Source organism: Chroicocephalus ridibundus, chromosome 8 (genome assembly GCF_963924245.1).
Source record: "Chroicocephalus ridibundus chromosome 8, bChrRid1.1, whole genome shotgun sequence".
NCBI lineage: Eukaryota > Metazoa > Chordata > Aves > Charadriiformes > Laridae > Chroicocephalus > Chroicocephalus ridibundus.
In genome coordinates this window covers 32,588,819-32,602,646 of record NC_086291.1, presented here as the reverse complement: position 1 = coordinate 32,602,646, position 13,828 = coordinate 32,588,819, and the positions used below count along the sequence as shown (strand labels likewise).

The 13,828-nt window shown below is 40.6% G+C and overlaps 1 protein-coding gene across 1 annotated transcript; it reads right to left on the bottom strand.

The window, feature by feature from the left end:
- Nucleotides 1-207: 207 nt before the first annotated feature.
- Nucleotides 208-8,250, bottom strand: SELE (selectin E). The gene is made up of 14 exons (XM_063343772.1): nt 8,175-8,250; nt 7,809-7,888; nt 7,021-7,407; nt 6,123-6,230; nt 5,811-5,996; nt 4,989-5,174; nt 4,696-4,881; nt 3,957-4,142; nt 3,664-3,849; nt 3,197-3,382; nt 2,093-2,200; nt 1,605-1,626; nt 1,422-1,494; nt 208-1,079 (listed from the first exon to the last, which is right to left on the bottom strand). The coding sequence occupies exons 2-13, from the start codon at nt 7,843-7,845 to the stop codon at nt 1,437-1,439; spliced, it is 1,836 nt and encodes a 611-aa protein (XP_063199842.1). The 5' UTR covers nt 7,846-7,888; nt 8,175-8,250; the 3' UTR covers nt 208-1,079; nt 1,422-1,436.
- Between the last annotated feature and the right edge of the window lie 5,578 nt (nt 8,251-13,828).

Genomic DNA, 13,828 nt, shown 5'->3' with positions numbered 1-13,828 from the left:
CTTTATTAAATACTGTTACAAATAGGACAATACATATCAGATGCTAAGTCAGAGATTCTTAATTTATGATTATAACTTAAACATAACTTAAGAAAGACTCTCATTTATAGTCAAAGCTTTAACAGCTTGATAAATCATACTTGCAATACACACATAAATCTCACAAATTTCATAGTATTTGTAAATAATATGCAGGCATGAAATCCTTACAAACACCTCTGAATTATTTTGAAGTTACTTAGGCCCAGATCAATGGCCACAGACCTACTCAGGAACAGGTATTTTACAATAGTTTACAGTTAACAGCAAAGAAATATCCACAGTAAAAATTGCACAATTAAATATTTATGTATACACCTGTATTACAGTGCATAATCCCACAGGGATGAGATCATTTCAGATCTACTTGCTGCATTCAGAAACCAGAGTACCTAGTACAAGCACTATGATTCCTAGTGCTATTAGAGGAAAAAAAAAAAAAAAAGACTTTAAAGTCCGTAAGCTTTCTGGGACATGCAGCAGAAACCCAAACAGTTGCCCATAACAGTACAGGCATATTTATTGACTGGGTCATCCTCTTAAAATGAACTGACTTCAACAATAAACCAGATCAATGGTTTCAAGGCTATTCAATTAATATTTTTCATCCCAATTATTCTGTTTCTGCAAGTATAACCCATATGTCTCCAGAGAAGACATCTCCAGCAGTGTAGTAAGTGATGTGAAATAATGCATGTCTTCACCTCACCTAGGTACCTTTGAGTAGACCAGAGGAGAAACCAGCCTCCTCTTTAGGCAGCAGCTTACTATTTGCTCACCATCTGGACAAGAGATGGCAAGCTCCCAGTTATGATAACTACATGACTGAATGTAGACAGTATTTTGCCAGAAGGCCAGAGTTTTACTCTCTGCTTGTCTTCAATGGAAATACCAGGCAGCTTGAGTTCAAAATTTCTGAGCAATACACAAGGCCAATCCTATTGTCAGCAAGAGGTAAAAACATCTGGACAGCTGCTGATTTGCATGCAGTTTCATTCTCCGGGAAGTCTCAGAGACATAAGTAAAGATGGCTTCAATTCCTGCAGAGAGAACAAAATTCCTCTATAAATTGGAAAATTGGCATAGATTTGTATTTGCTCTCATTTCAGAGGAATTTGTATGCACAAAAGTGATCTTAATACTATATGCGGCTGGACAGAATGCTAAGCACAATGATCCTTAAGGAGCTGAATAACCATTTCAAAAGCAATAAATCCATCAGTCTTGTTAGGAACTTTCAAGCAATGCCAAGATGCATATTAAGTACCTCAAAGCACATATTGCTATTTCAGCAATTGTATAGCAATAGCAATTAACAGCTCTGATAGCTGCACTTACAAATTCTCTTCCTTTTAATCACACAAACAATCTCACATGCTTACCTGAAACATGTGGAGTTAGACATTCTGGCCAGCACTTTGGAAGCTACCTTCGGTGGTTAGGCTCTGGCAGCTACTATAAAAAACAGAAATGAAAAGTACTTTAATGACAAATGGTTTATATCAAATGGATTTTAGCAAAGTGATTGCAGTGTTTTTCATACTGCTTTTTGAGACACAACTTACCTGGAAGGAGTAAATTTCTTTGCTACAAAAAGAATAAGAAAAGGTATTAGTATTTCAAGATGAAAGTCCCTCATGCAAACATTTTATTCTATTAAAAAACCTCTCATTTCTGAATATCTGATAAAAAGCCATTACCTAGCAATAAATCTCAGAGGCAGTTAATACTGCGTTATCATTAGCCCCATCTCAAATTCCCATTCACTTTCCCTGGCAGTAATTACTGATAAATAGAATGCTGTTCTTTTTCTTCTAATTCTTGTTTTCTAAACATTTGGGGTTTCCTATTTGTGATTTTCAAATATTCGTCCAAAATCCAAGCATGACATGCACACAGGCTTCTTGAAAATAATTTCAGAATTCGTTTAAGTATAGGAATTTTCACTTTTTCAAGAAGCATGGTATTGGGCTTTGGTGGTGGGTTTTTTTTTCTCCACTGAAAATTTTTCAGGAAGGTGAATAAAACCAGTGGACCCAGTCCAATCGCTCACCTTTTCTTCGGAGACGTCTTGCAAGCCAAAGGAGGAATGATGCTGTGGACAACAGAGAAGCACTTGTGGCTGCTATGCCCACAGAGACATAGCTGACTAGTTCAGATGCTGAAAGGATGAAAAAATTTCAGTGAGATCAAAAGGCATGTGAGGTCTCTGAAGCCCTCTCTACTTCATCCTTTCCCTTGTGCCCTTCAAGAGGAATCAGAACTGAAGCTTGTAACCCTTAAGTTTTCTCTTGCCAAGACAGTACATGTCCTGTACACAAGACAAAACGCTGCATACTAAAAATTATTCCACCCATTGCCAAAGCAATGGCAAGGCAACAAGCTAGCTATACCAGGGTCTGTCTAACCTCTACCTCACATGACAATTTATGCTCCTCATTTTTCATGTTTCAGTTCATATTTTAATTCTCACTGTGCTGTCTTCCTCTTTGAGCAATCCTGTTGAGATCAATGAAATTATTCAAGGATCTAGATTCTGTTCAAGAAAATTAAGTGGAGTTGAGCTTTTAGGACCTCAAGCAAAAGCATTTCAGTGAGGCCAAGTATGTTCCCACTGAGGACCGCGACAGAACTCTTACTGCCTTGAATAGGAAGGCAAGGCTGAGACTTCTGTCCTGTAAAATTACAGCCTTTGACAGAAAAGCTCTGTGAGGTCTTTTGACTGAGGTTGTTCTCCCAAGAAACTATCACACCAAATTAAGATATCTATGAACTTTTCCTCTGAGAAACAGACTTATGAATGCAAATTTCCCCACAAGGTTCTGTTTCTCTAGAAAAGCTTTTTTTTCTTCATTCATATGGAAAAAGCTCAACATGAGAAATATTTTAATTAAAAACCAAACCATCCAACCCAAAATCAGGTTGTGGCTTTTGGTTTTGGAGAAGAAATCAACATTTTTCACCAAGACCTTTTAGGAATTTTTCCCCTATCTATTTTCAAAAAACATACTGAAAGATTTTGTTGGGTTTTAAAATAATTCATGGACTTTCCTAGAAGTACTAGCTCACTGGCTGATGTTACTTCCTCCACCCTTCCATACCTCATTTGACTAGAACCCCAGTGCCATCTCTCTGTGGCTAGTCACAGGTTAAATACCTTCACATGTGGGCAGACTAGCACTCCAGTTTCCTGAATGACCACACTCGAGAACATGAGAACCGTTGAGCTTCCATCCTTCTAAACAACTGAAGTGGCAGGCTGTGTTGTATGTGAAGTTCCCAGCACCATGTGAGCAATCCATAGAGCCTTTCTCAGGAGAGCTCAGTGGTTCACACTGTACAACTGAAATACAGAAAGAAATGGTTAAGTCATTAAGGACTTTCCTGTCTTTGGCCCTATTTTTTGCTCTAGCTGATGTACACTTTATTTTCAAATTCATTTTGACTTAGGGATGGGAGCAGTTCACAGAGCCACGAGCAGGCATTCCTAAGGCAGGGCAAGTCACAGCTGAAAACATGAGGCAGCACAGAGTTTAGTTTGGAGCCAGGACCCGATAAGAATATGGCTTTCAGTGTGCTGTCCAGTGACAAGAAAACTGTATTTTTCAACCCAGTAAGTCTTACCTTTGCATTTTGGCACTGGCTCCGACCACTGTCCCTGTGCTGTGCACTCAATGCTGGAGGGACCATCCAGAACATAGCCCTCGCTGCAGTGGAAATCACAACGTGAGCGATAGGTGAGATCTGAAGGAGCATGGTCACAGGTCACAAAGCCTTCTTCTGGCCAGGTTACAGCCTCACACCTCACAGCTGTAACACACAGATCACAACAGCAATCAGCACAGATGTCTCAGGAATTCAACACGCCAATGCTGACAACCCCAGGTGGTCAGGGGAGCAGGGGTAAGGAAAGGTACCTGCACAGGATGGCTGCTGCCTGTCCCAGGCCCCAGAAGACCCACACTGCAGTGTGGCTGGTCCTGTCAGAACATATCCTTCCTCACAGGTGAACTCACAGGTGGTACCCCAGGTGAGCTCCACAGAGGGATGGGAGCAGTTCACAGCACCATGAGCAGGCATTTCTAAGGCAGGACAGGTCACAGCTGAAAAGCAAGAGAGACAGCGCAGAGCTTAGCTTGGAGTGGGTTAAGATAAACACTCTTTGAGCTGACAAGAGGACATGCCCTGCCTGGAGCTGTTCCCTACAGAGCCATAGTGCTTCCTTTCAGACCTAGCAGTTTCTCAGGAAACAGGGATTTCAGCATGTTGCACAGTGCAGCCTGAACCCTTAAACATGCATGCTATCTTGAGAATGGCTCCAGATTATACTCCACAAGTGGACTGGAGAAACAGACACTGGCTCCCATTTGGAGTGTAAGGAATAAAGACTTCCTGTCAGAACACTTAACTTCAAAAGCCTGTTATCATATGCATTGGGGACACAGTTCCTGAGTGTTGCTTGTCACCCTGCACTGCTGTTTCCTCTTTAATACAGCAGGCTAAATGATCCCCATGTTGAGATCTGCTTATGAAAAGTCTTATAAACTCGCTGGGGATAACTGTTACTCCTTGACTACACTTGAATGAGGAAGTTTTTTCAGACTATTCAAACTACTTGAAGCTTTAATTGATTATTTCCAACCCAGTAAGTCTTACCTTTGCATTTTGGCACTGGCTCTGACCACTGTCCCTGTGCTGTGCACTCAATGCTGGAGGGACCATCCAGAACATAGCCCTCGCTGCAGTGGAAATCACAACGTGAGCGATAGGTGAGATCTGAAGGAGCATGGTCACAGGTCACAAAGCCTTCTTCTGGCCAGGTTACAGCCTCACACCTCACAGCTGTAACACACAGATCACAACAGCAATCAGCACAGATGTCTCAGGAATTCAACACGCCAATGCTGACAACCCCAGGTGGTCAGGGGAGCAGGGGTAAGGAAAGGTACCTGCACAGGATGGCTGCTGCCTGTCCCAGGCCCCAGAAGACCCACACTGCAGTGTGGCTGGTCCTGTCAGAACATATCCTTCCTCACAGGTGAACTCACAGGTGGTACCCCAGGTGAGCTCCACAGAGGGATGGGAGCAGTTCACAGCACCATGAGCAGGCATTTCTAAGGCAGGACAGGTCACAGCTGAAAAGCAAGAGAGACAGCGCAGAGCTTAGCTTGGAACAAACCATAAAAAGTTTTTTTTCTTCCCTGAAACTTAGCAACATACCCGCTAAATGGAAGCAGCTTTAGAATGGAGATCTACTGTGCTGCCATTTCAGAAAGCAGATAGGAGTGGAAAGATCTCAAAACGGAAGACTAACTCTTAAGGCAAGGCTATAAATTCATCTGCAGCTCATGACAGCAACTAGTTACAATTCAAAATTTTCCCATTCTGACTGCTGCTTGGTGATGTTTGATGCTTTTATCTGCTTCAAACAGCAGCTTATTCTAAGCCAAACGTCTCAAAAAATAATTCCTATAGTCAGGAGTAACTGGCCTGTTGTGAGACGTCTCACAGCTAGATCAGCTCCATTCCCTGTTCCTTAGTAAGAGGTGGAAAAGTCTTTCCATACAAGGAAATCTAGACCAGGGCCAGAACATTCATCCTGCTTATTTCATCCCTTCAGGAACCTGTGTGCTGCAATAAAATAGCACCTTCACCACATAATTAATTACAAACGAATGGGCCAGAACTTCAATTTGTACCTACTAACAGAGCAACGCTGAAGTTTAAAGAGCTATGTAGAAAGTTCATCTATCACTGCTTGAGAAGTTCACCTTTGCATGCTGCAAGGGGGGCAGACCAGGCCCCAGAAGAGGTACAGTATACAGATTCCAGTGCGGTCAGTTCATAGCCTTCCTCACACTGAACTGTGCAGGATGAGTTGTAGCCGAAGTTCTCCAATGGATGGTTGCATTCAAGGCTCCCATGATCAGGTTTCTTTAGCGGATCACAACTCTCAACTTCAAAGAAACAGAAGGTGGTACACAGTTTCATTGGCTGAGCAGGTAAATCAACGAGCCAGACAAATTGAACACTAGCTAGCATGAACATCACCCTGGCTGAAAAGCAGGATGGAGTAATCTTACCAAACTCGCATTCAGGTCCATAGAATCCAGGGTTACAATGGCAGGTGTGATTGTTAATAGTCTCTACGCATTCTCCACGGCCACTGCAGAGAGATGGGTTGCAAGAAGCTGGGGAAAAAAAAAGAAGAAAAAAATACAGCAAATTATAAAAGAATCAGCAATGACCACTAACGAAGCCTGGTGAGTGCTTTATCTTTCTGGCATTAAACAAGCACTTTCTATAGCAAAAGAAAAGCAGGGTGTTTGGTACATAAGATTACCCTGTGATTTCACAGAAGCATTTCAGTAATCAACACCTTTGACGGACCAGCTCACAGTGAAAGGATTCTACTGGTGGGAAAACTCCATGACCAGTTGTTCTCAGATAGACATCTATTAGCAATATTTAAATTGCAAAAAGAACACGATACTATGGCGTAGGTAGAAATCCTCAACAGGTACATTCTTCATTAACTCACCACAGCTCTAATTTGGCTGATACTTGTCTTGGACCTTTATTTTTTGACCTAGCCTTAGCCACCTCTACACAAAGTGTTTAATCTAATCCAGTGGTCTACAGTCAGCAGACAGATGCCTCCAAAAGAGCCATTCTTATCTAGCTGAGACATGCGCTTGAGAGTGGGATGAAAGTCACCAACTGGAAAAGCCTGTTTCTCTCCACTGATTATAGAAAAGATCTGGTGACTTGCTCATAAAAGATGTATAATATTCTGTGTGCTAAAAGCTAAGTGAGATCAATCCAGCTCTTAGAACAAAAACAACCTCAGCCCTGTAAGGATAAGTGTACAAGTGCTTACAGGGTCAGGTAGTTAATATGTAAGACTAGGTTGAACAAACAACTCATCCCACCGTCTCATCTCCCTAGGGGCACACTAGAATGGTCTTTATCATACTGTACCTGTGTAGCACAAGGCGACCTTCTTTTTCTCACACTGCTCATCATTCCATTTGCCATCATCCTTCCCTCTTTTGATGTAGATTTCAACACAGTCCTCGTTGTTCCCTTTGCCATTTGGCTCACCTGAAGCCCAGTTTTTTGCCTCTTCTGTCAGTTCTTTGTTAGTTCCAACCCAGGTCCATACGTCATTAACTTTTCTGATTCCAATCCAGTAGTAACCCGGATTGAAGGGTAAGAAGTTATTGAGATAGTTGATTTCCTCCTTATTCTGAATGGCAACCATGTTAGTATACCTCTTTTTGCACCACAGCTCTGCTTCCCTGTAGGTCATGTTTGTGTCTGAATAATGGTATGTCCAACAATTTACTCCCTGCAGTATTGTAAGTCCTAGAATGAAAAGATGTCAAAAAAGTTGGTGTCTGTCTTTTTCCCTCCTCTCTCTCTAGAAGAGGATATATAAAGCTCTATAAATATTGCAAACTTATCAATATCTGAAACTGCATAAAAAGTAGTGGCAATTATTTTATAAACAATTAACTCTCAAGCTTCAAAAGAGGCTATGTCTGATCACACAAAGCTTTGCAGACTTTGTAGCAAACTACAGGAGCCAATTATGTATTTGACAGGCAAGCAAGGAAACATGCCGTTGCAGCTAGAGGCTCTTCTCTGTGAACCTAGCCTCAAGCTAATTGGGTCAGGTTCAAAAATTCTGTTTAATTCTGAGCTCAAACAGAACAGGCACACCAATATTACCATCTGACTAGTTTTCTACAGTCGTACACACTTACCATAAGCAAGAAGAGACAGAAACCACAAGCAATTCATGTTTCTGGGATTTTTCTCTTCTCTTTATCTTTCAAGCAGACAGCTATGAAAGATCAAAGGAACACATTTGTAAAGAACAAATACTGACTTTTTACAATTCAATATAGAATACTGTAAATGCAATCTTTTCTACATACTTTTAAACCATTATTCTAAAGACTTAAGTAGTTTTCCATTTTTAAGAAATTATTCATTGCAAAACAGTTCTTAATATCAAGATGGCTTTTAAATGTAAGCAGCTTTTGAAGGACAAGAAAACAGAATTCCATCTGTCCAGTTTTCCTTTAGCTGAGCAATGAAACAGAATAGCACACGCCGTTTGTACTCACAGGTTGCAGTTGTGGTGTCCGGGTGGCAAAAGTCCTCTGCAATATTTCTCAGTGACTGCTTTCCGTTGCTGAGTGGCTGAATACAGACTTCAAGTTCAGCTCCAAGTGTCTGGACTGTGTAATCCCCTGCCTTTACTACGGCCTTTTATTCTCTCAACTGGCCTGTCCTCCACGCGACGGGAAATTCCGTGTGGAAAAAAAATATCTTGGAAAATCCCGGATCTGGCCCTCCCACACATTAAGCCTGACACTTCCCCTTGCCAAATCAACCCTCTCACAAAGACACACGGTGCTGACAAACTGCCAAGTGCTGCATTGCATAGTTTTACTGACAGAAACACACAATTCCAGGACATGAGGAGTTAGTTTGAATTAGCTGCATGAAGACGCAGATTCCAAGTTTTCACCTAGCATCATGTTTTGAACCAAGGATGTGCCGGTTCTTTTGGGATCTCAGTAAGAAAGGCATCAACACTCAAAGCTGGTTAACAAAGTTTGAGTAAAAGATAGAAACTGCAGCACTGGAGAAGCCCTTCCTTGTGGATAACAGCATGCTGCGCAGAGTTCTCATTTGTGGTAAGGTTTGCCAGCCCCAGGATTGCTAGTACTCTTCTAGAGTCTTGTTCACAATACAGATTCATCAACCTGGTAGCAGTCAAGCTTGATATGTGGACTTAACTTTGAAAGGTCCCTCGGACAATATGCTCCTTACCTCAATAGAGTTACAATTCCTGAACAGGTGCATATAATATTTCAGGTGGACAAGACAATACACTCGTCTCACACTGAAATCATGCACATTTATTGTGTGTACACTGATGAATTATACTACTGCAGAGAGCAGTCACAGGGTGTCCATGGTATGGAGACACACGCTTGAGAAATCACGGACGCTTTGATATAGTGGGTTGATAAGCAGTCACAGGCTACTCAGAGCACACTTGAGAAGGCAGTAACCGTGAGGATCACTGGCTCCTTGCACAATACTATGCTGGCTGCACCACTCCACTCCTTGATCCTCATATGCACCCTCACATGTATGCCACTTCAGTGATGAGCAACTTACCACTCTATGTGCAACAGTAGTTTTGGATATTCTCACTTAAGTATCCTTCTCGCCTCTGTTACAGGAGGTCTCACAAGTACTGTTGAGGGCTATAAGTAGGGAATGGGCATCCCAAGTAATAGACACATTAGCTCGGTTGTCAACCCTGTGCAAAGGCACAACACTAGAAGCTTGTCACGGAGTCCACATTCCCCAGCACTCCCAACCCTGGTTGACACAAAGTGGTATTATTCCTGCGCGCCTTGATCAGCCATGTCACCCCACCCCTTGCTCCATGTCCACTGAGGCACTTACTACGAAGACTCCACCAGACAGCCCAGTTGCCAAACTGGTATCCCAGACATAAGGACTCACCATTATGGGTGAGGTTTAACAAGGCTCAACATTCAAAGGACTCAACAAGGGTTGTCAGTGATAGAAGGACACAGGGTAGCACCCAATTCATACCTGTAGAGCATAGTTATAGTTTATACAGTGCATGTGGGAGCTCTTATGTTGGAGCCTCAGCCTGTTCTTACAGAATAAAGATTGGTAGCTCCTGGATACAAAGCTAAAATCTTAGCTGGTATCAATTAACAATTTTTTCCACAAAAAATATTTTCAAGTAGCCATACCTTAATAGATCTGCCCATCAAAGAAATCCATCACAGACAAGAGGATAAAGAGCATATTCTAAAACAGCCTCAGTTACTATCAAAATATGAGTTTACTAGAAATTGCAATAGTCCTAGAAAGCATGTCCGAGTCAGTTACTGAATGGAGTGAGGATTAAAAACAACATACTGAATATTTGTAGGGAGACGAACACTTTCTAGCAGGTGCGAACCAGCAAAGTTAGAAACACATACAAACCACCAAGAAACTCCGGAAAGTTGAGGTTAACTCTTGGCTATGTCACAGACTCATTCTGCAAGCCCAGGCCTGGGCCAGCCTCGCTCAGAACAACCAGATGTCCAGAGACTTACAGGGAGCATTGGATCAGGACTGCTATTTCTTTAGCTTCAGCTGTTCATCTGTACATTGGGAGTGAAAACATTTCCTGTCTGCCAACTTTTCTCTGTGTTCTTCAGATTGTAAACCCTCCTAACAGAGGCTGGTATTTTCAATGCACCTGTAGAGTACTTCATGCAGCATAGCCTAAATTCACAGGGGTCCTGTAAATGTTCTCCTAATACAAACTAGTGAGTTTTGATAGGGCAGTCTTTTTTTTTTCCCTAAAACCTTGCTCAGCTGTTAGAATTGTAGACGCGGGAACAGTTTATATCCTTCCTGGAGCCAGGAGGCAGAAAATCTGACACCTTTTCCTGGAGATTCACTTTTTCAAGTCATTTTATGAGCTTCCTACTGGTAAGTGTTCATCCTCATCGTGGCCAAAGCTCCGAAGTTGAGTGGGGAAAACTATCAGAATCACTTTGCCAGTGGAATCTCCGGAGGAAGGAAGACAGCATGTCACAGTTCACAATAGTCTTCCTTCACAGGGGCTGTATGAGACCTCTTGTCTGCAGCAGATAAAAAAACCACACAGAAAAAAACAGAACACCAAAGCCTAACAGCAATATGCCTGTAAAAACTCCAGCCTAAAAAAAGACTGCCTCTTTTTGTTGGCAGTATTCCCTTATGTATCACTGACATGGGGCTCTCTTTGGTTTTTCCCAGGGAATTCTGCTATCCACAGAATATATTTTTATCTTCTTTAAATGTAATGGAAGATAAATACAAATGCAAAATTTTTATAAAAAAAGAAAGCCTGAAAAGCATTTTCAAAAGCACCCAACTCAGAAGTTAAGATCTCTTTATTAAAAGTCAAAGGCACTTAAAAACTTCAATCCTGTTGTTCAGGAAGACTGGGATTCCTGTGAGCTAAAGCTCATACTGGATCCTAAGTTACATAGGTGTTTCAGTAAAAATACCTCTGATACAGTTACTTAGGTTGATCTGCAGATATTCAAACGAGAAATACCATCCAGCCGGCCTCTTAGCTGGTTTCCATGTTACTGATTTATTCTCTTCTCATTGTTATTTCACATTTGTGCTTTTTTAATTCGTTTGGCAATTGATTTGAGAATACAAGAGCCTGTTTTCTTGTGCTGTACTGAGCTGGGTGTAGTTGCCCACTCTCCTCTTGTGCTACACAAACACAGATATAGTTCCTTAAAATGAACCCAATTCCTCTCTGCCAGAAAAATGGGATACTCTAAACCTAAATTAAATCACATTTTTAGAAATGCTGAACACTTCTTATTCCCATACACTCCACACCTTCCTTTCCACAAGTGAAAGACTTCCCCCCCCCCTCCCCCCCACAATGAATGGGAATACCCCTCCAGATCATCTCTGTTCCCTTAGAAACAGAGGAGCCTACCAAGGATTATCTACCAGCAACTAAGTTTCCAACTAAGTTGGAAGGTTTACTTGGTAGGACACTATGAGACATAAAAGGTAAGAAAAGAGTATATAAACACATTAGTAGTAAGAATAACAAAAACCACTGAGGTCTGCTATTTAAAGGACAGCAATTGACAGAGAACATGTCAAATTGCCATTTCTTTCCATACAAAGAAGAGTTAACAAATACTCACTGTAATAGTGTTACACATTGGGAAAAGAAAACAAGTCAGAGTATGGAGAGAGCGGAGTGAAGACTATTTAGATTAGTTACAGCCAATCAAGTTACTGTTTAAGGATCCAAACCCTCAGTAATTACCTTTGAGAGTACGGGGAAAGGTGTCAGAGCGCTGACGAAAAGCAAATATTGCCCCTCTCTATCTCGGAAAGGAAGATCAAGGTAATTAGAAGCCAGGCCTTCCACGTAATCACCTACAAAAGATACCAGAACCATACTGAAAATTTTTTAAAGAAAACAATTGAAAAATCATCAGAAGGTTACTATGCTGTCAAGAACAGCTGACATTGATATGATTGATTTTTTTTCTTGGCAGATCAATCTAGTTTGTACTTCAAGGCTGAGTGAGTAACAAAGAAACAATAGCATGCTACAGTTTGCTATGATTAAGACTTTTAATACTGTCCCATGAGACACTCTTATAAGCAAACAAGTGAAATAGTACTTAGTCAAAATTGCCATAAAATGAAGATGCAAAAGATGTAACCACTACTCAAAGGGCAGTTTTTCAAAGATCACTCTCAGTCTGAGGACTATAGAAATGCGCCCTGCAAGGGCTTATCCTGAATTAACTTCAGCTAATTTAAGCTGGGTGGCAAATTATCATCTAAAACGCTTAGAAAATTTGCAGATGACACCAGGCTCTGATGAATTGCAAGAGTTCCAAAGGACAAATGTAGGACTTGAAGATTCAGATAAATTAGAGATGTGATCCAGAAGAAATGAGGACAAATCAATAGAAACAGACACAACAGTCTTAATCTAAAAAATCCAAAAAAACCAAACACCAACACAAACAAACAACAAAAGAAAACAAACCCCCAAAAACATAGAAACAAAATGGGAAACTGCTGGCTGGGCAGGAGAATTGTAGAAAAGGAACTAGGAGTTATAGCAGATGACAAATTCAATATGGGTTAATGATTTGTTGTCATTTTTAAAAATAGGAAATGCTGTTCTTCTATGTAGGAATAGGAAAACGAAAATTATTTGAGACAAAATTTGCAATTATTCCATCCAATCTGCCATTGACAAATCTCCTCTGGTGTACTGCACCTAATCTTAAGTACCACAGTTTTGGAAAGATACAGGCAGACAAAATATAATCAAATCCTGAGCACCACAGTCAATACATTATTTAGAATGAGATCAAAGTTTTATTCTCTTTTTGAAAAGAAACTAGGACCATCTTATACAATCATGACACCCTGCACTGTTTTTATAACAAAACCAAAAAGATTCTAAGATTTACTAATTTTCTTATGAACACCCACATTTTGTTTGCTTCCCTGAAAACATACATGAATGCTTGTCTGACTTTTAAGTGATCTAATCTTCCCAACTATCTGCTTTCCACAGATCACAGTTCAAGTAACACATGCTCAGAAAATGTGGCTCATGTGCAAACACCCAAAGCATTTAACTGTTTTATGTAGAAATGGATGATAGAGGAAAGAAATCTATACAATCTACTAAAACCTAAAAGGTATTTTAGAGTACCTATGAGGCATGTAGATCAACAGTTCTTTATGTTCACTTGGGGCATAACAAGTAGTGGTTGGATTGATCTGTAGCAAAAAAGTTTTAAAGGAATTTTTTCTAAATAAGGAGGCAATGAAATGTGAGAACAGGAGTTTTGTAGAGTCCAGCCTTCTGTTGGAGATTTTTAAGTCTTGATTTGAGAAACATTTGTCAATACCTTTATCAATAGCTTATGAAAATGGGATGCAGTAGGAAATTATTTTAGATTGTCTAAAGTTCTCTGTTGAACTTGATGAAATCACAAAAATAATACAAATACAGAATATGGTGAGATCTCAGGTAAGCAGAATATATATGTGTACCTATGGACACATAGAAAGAGACAGAGATTAATTTTCCATGTCTGTTTTAAAGAATGGTTCTTTACCTACATTATAAGATTATACCTCCATTTACGTATTTCTAAGTCTTCTTTTTTAAATA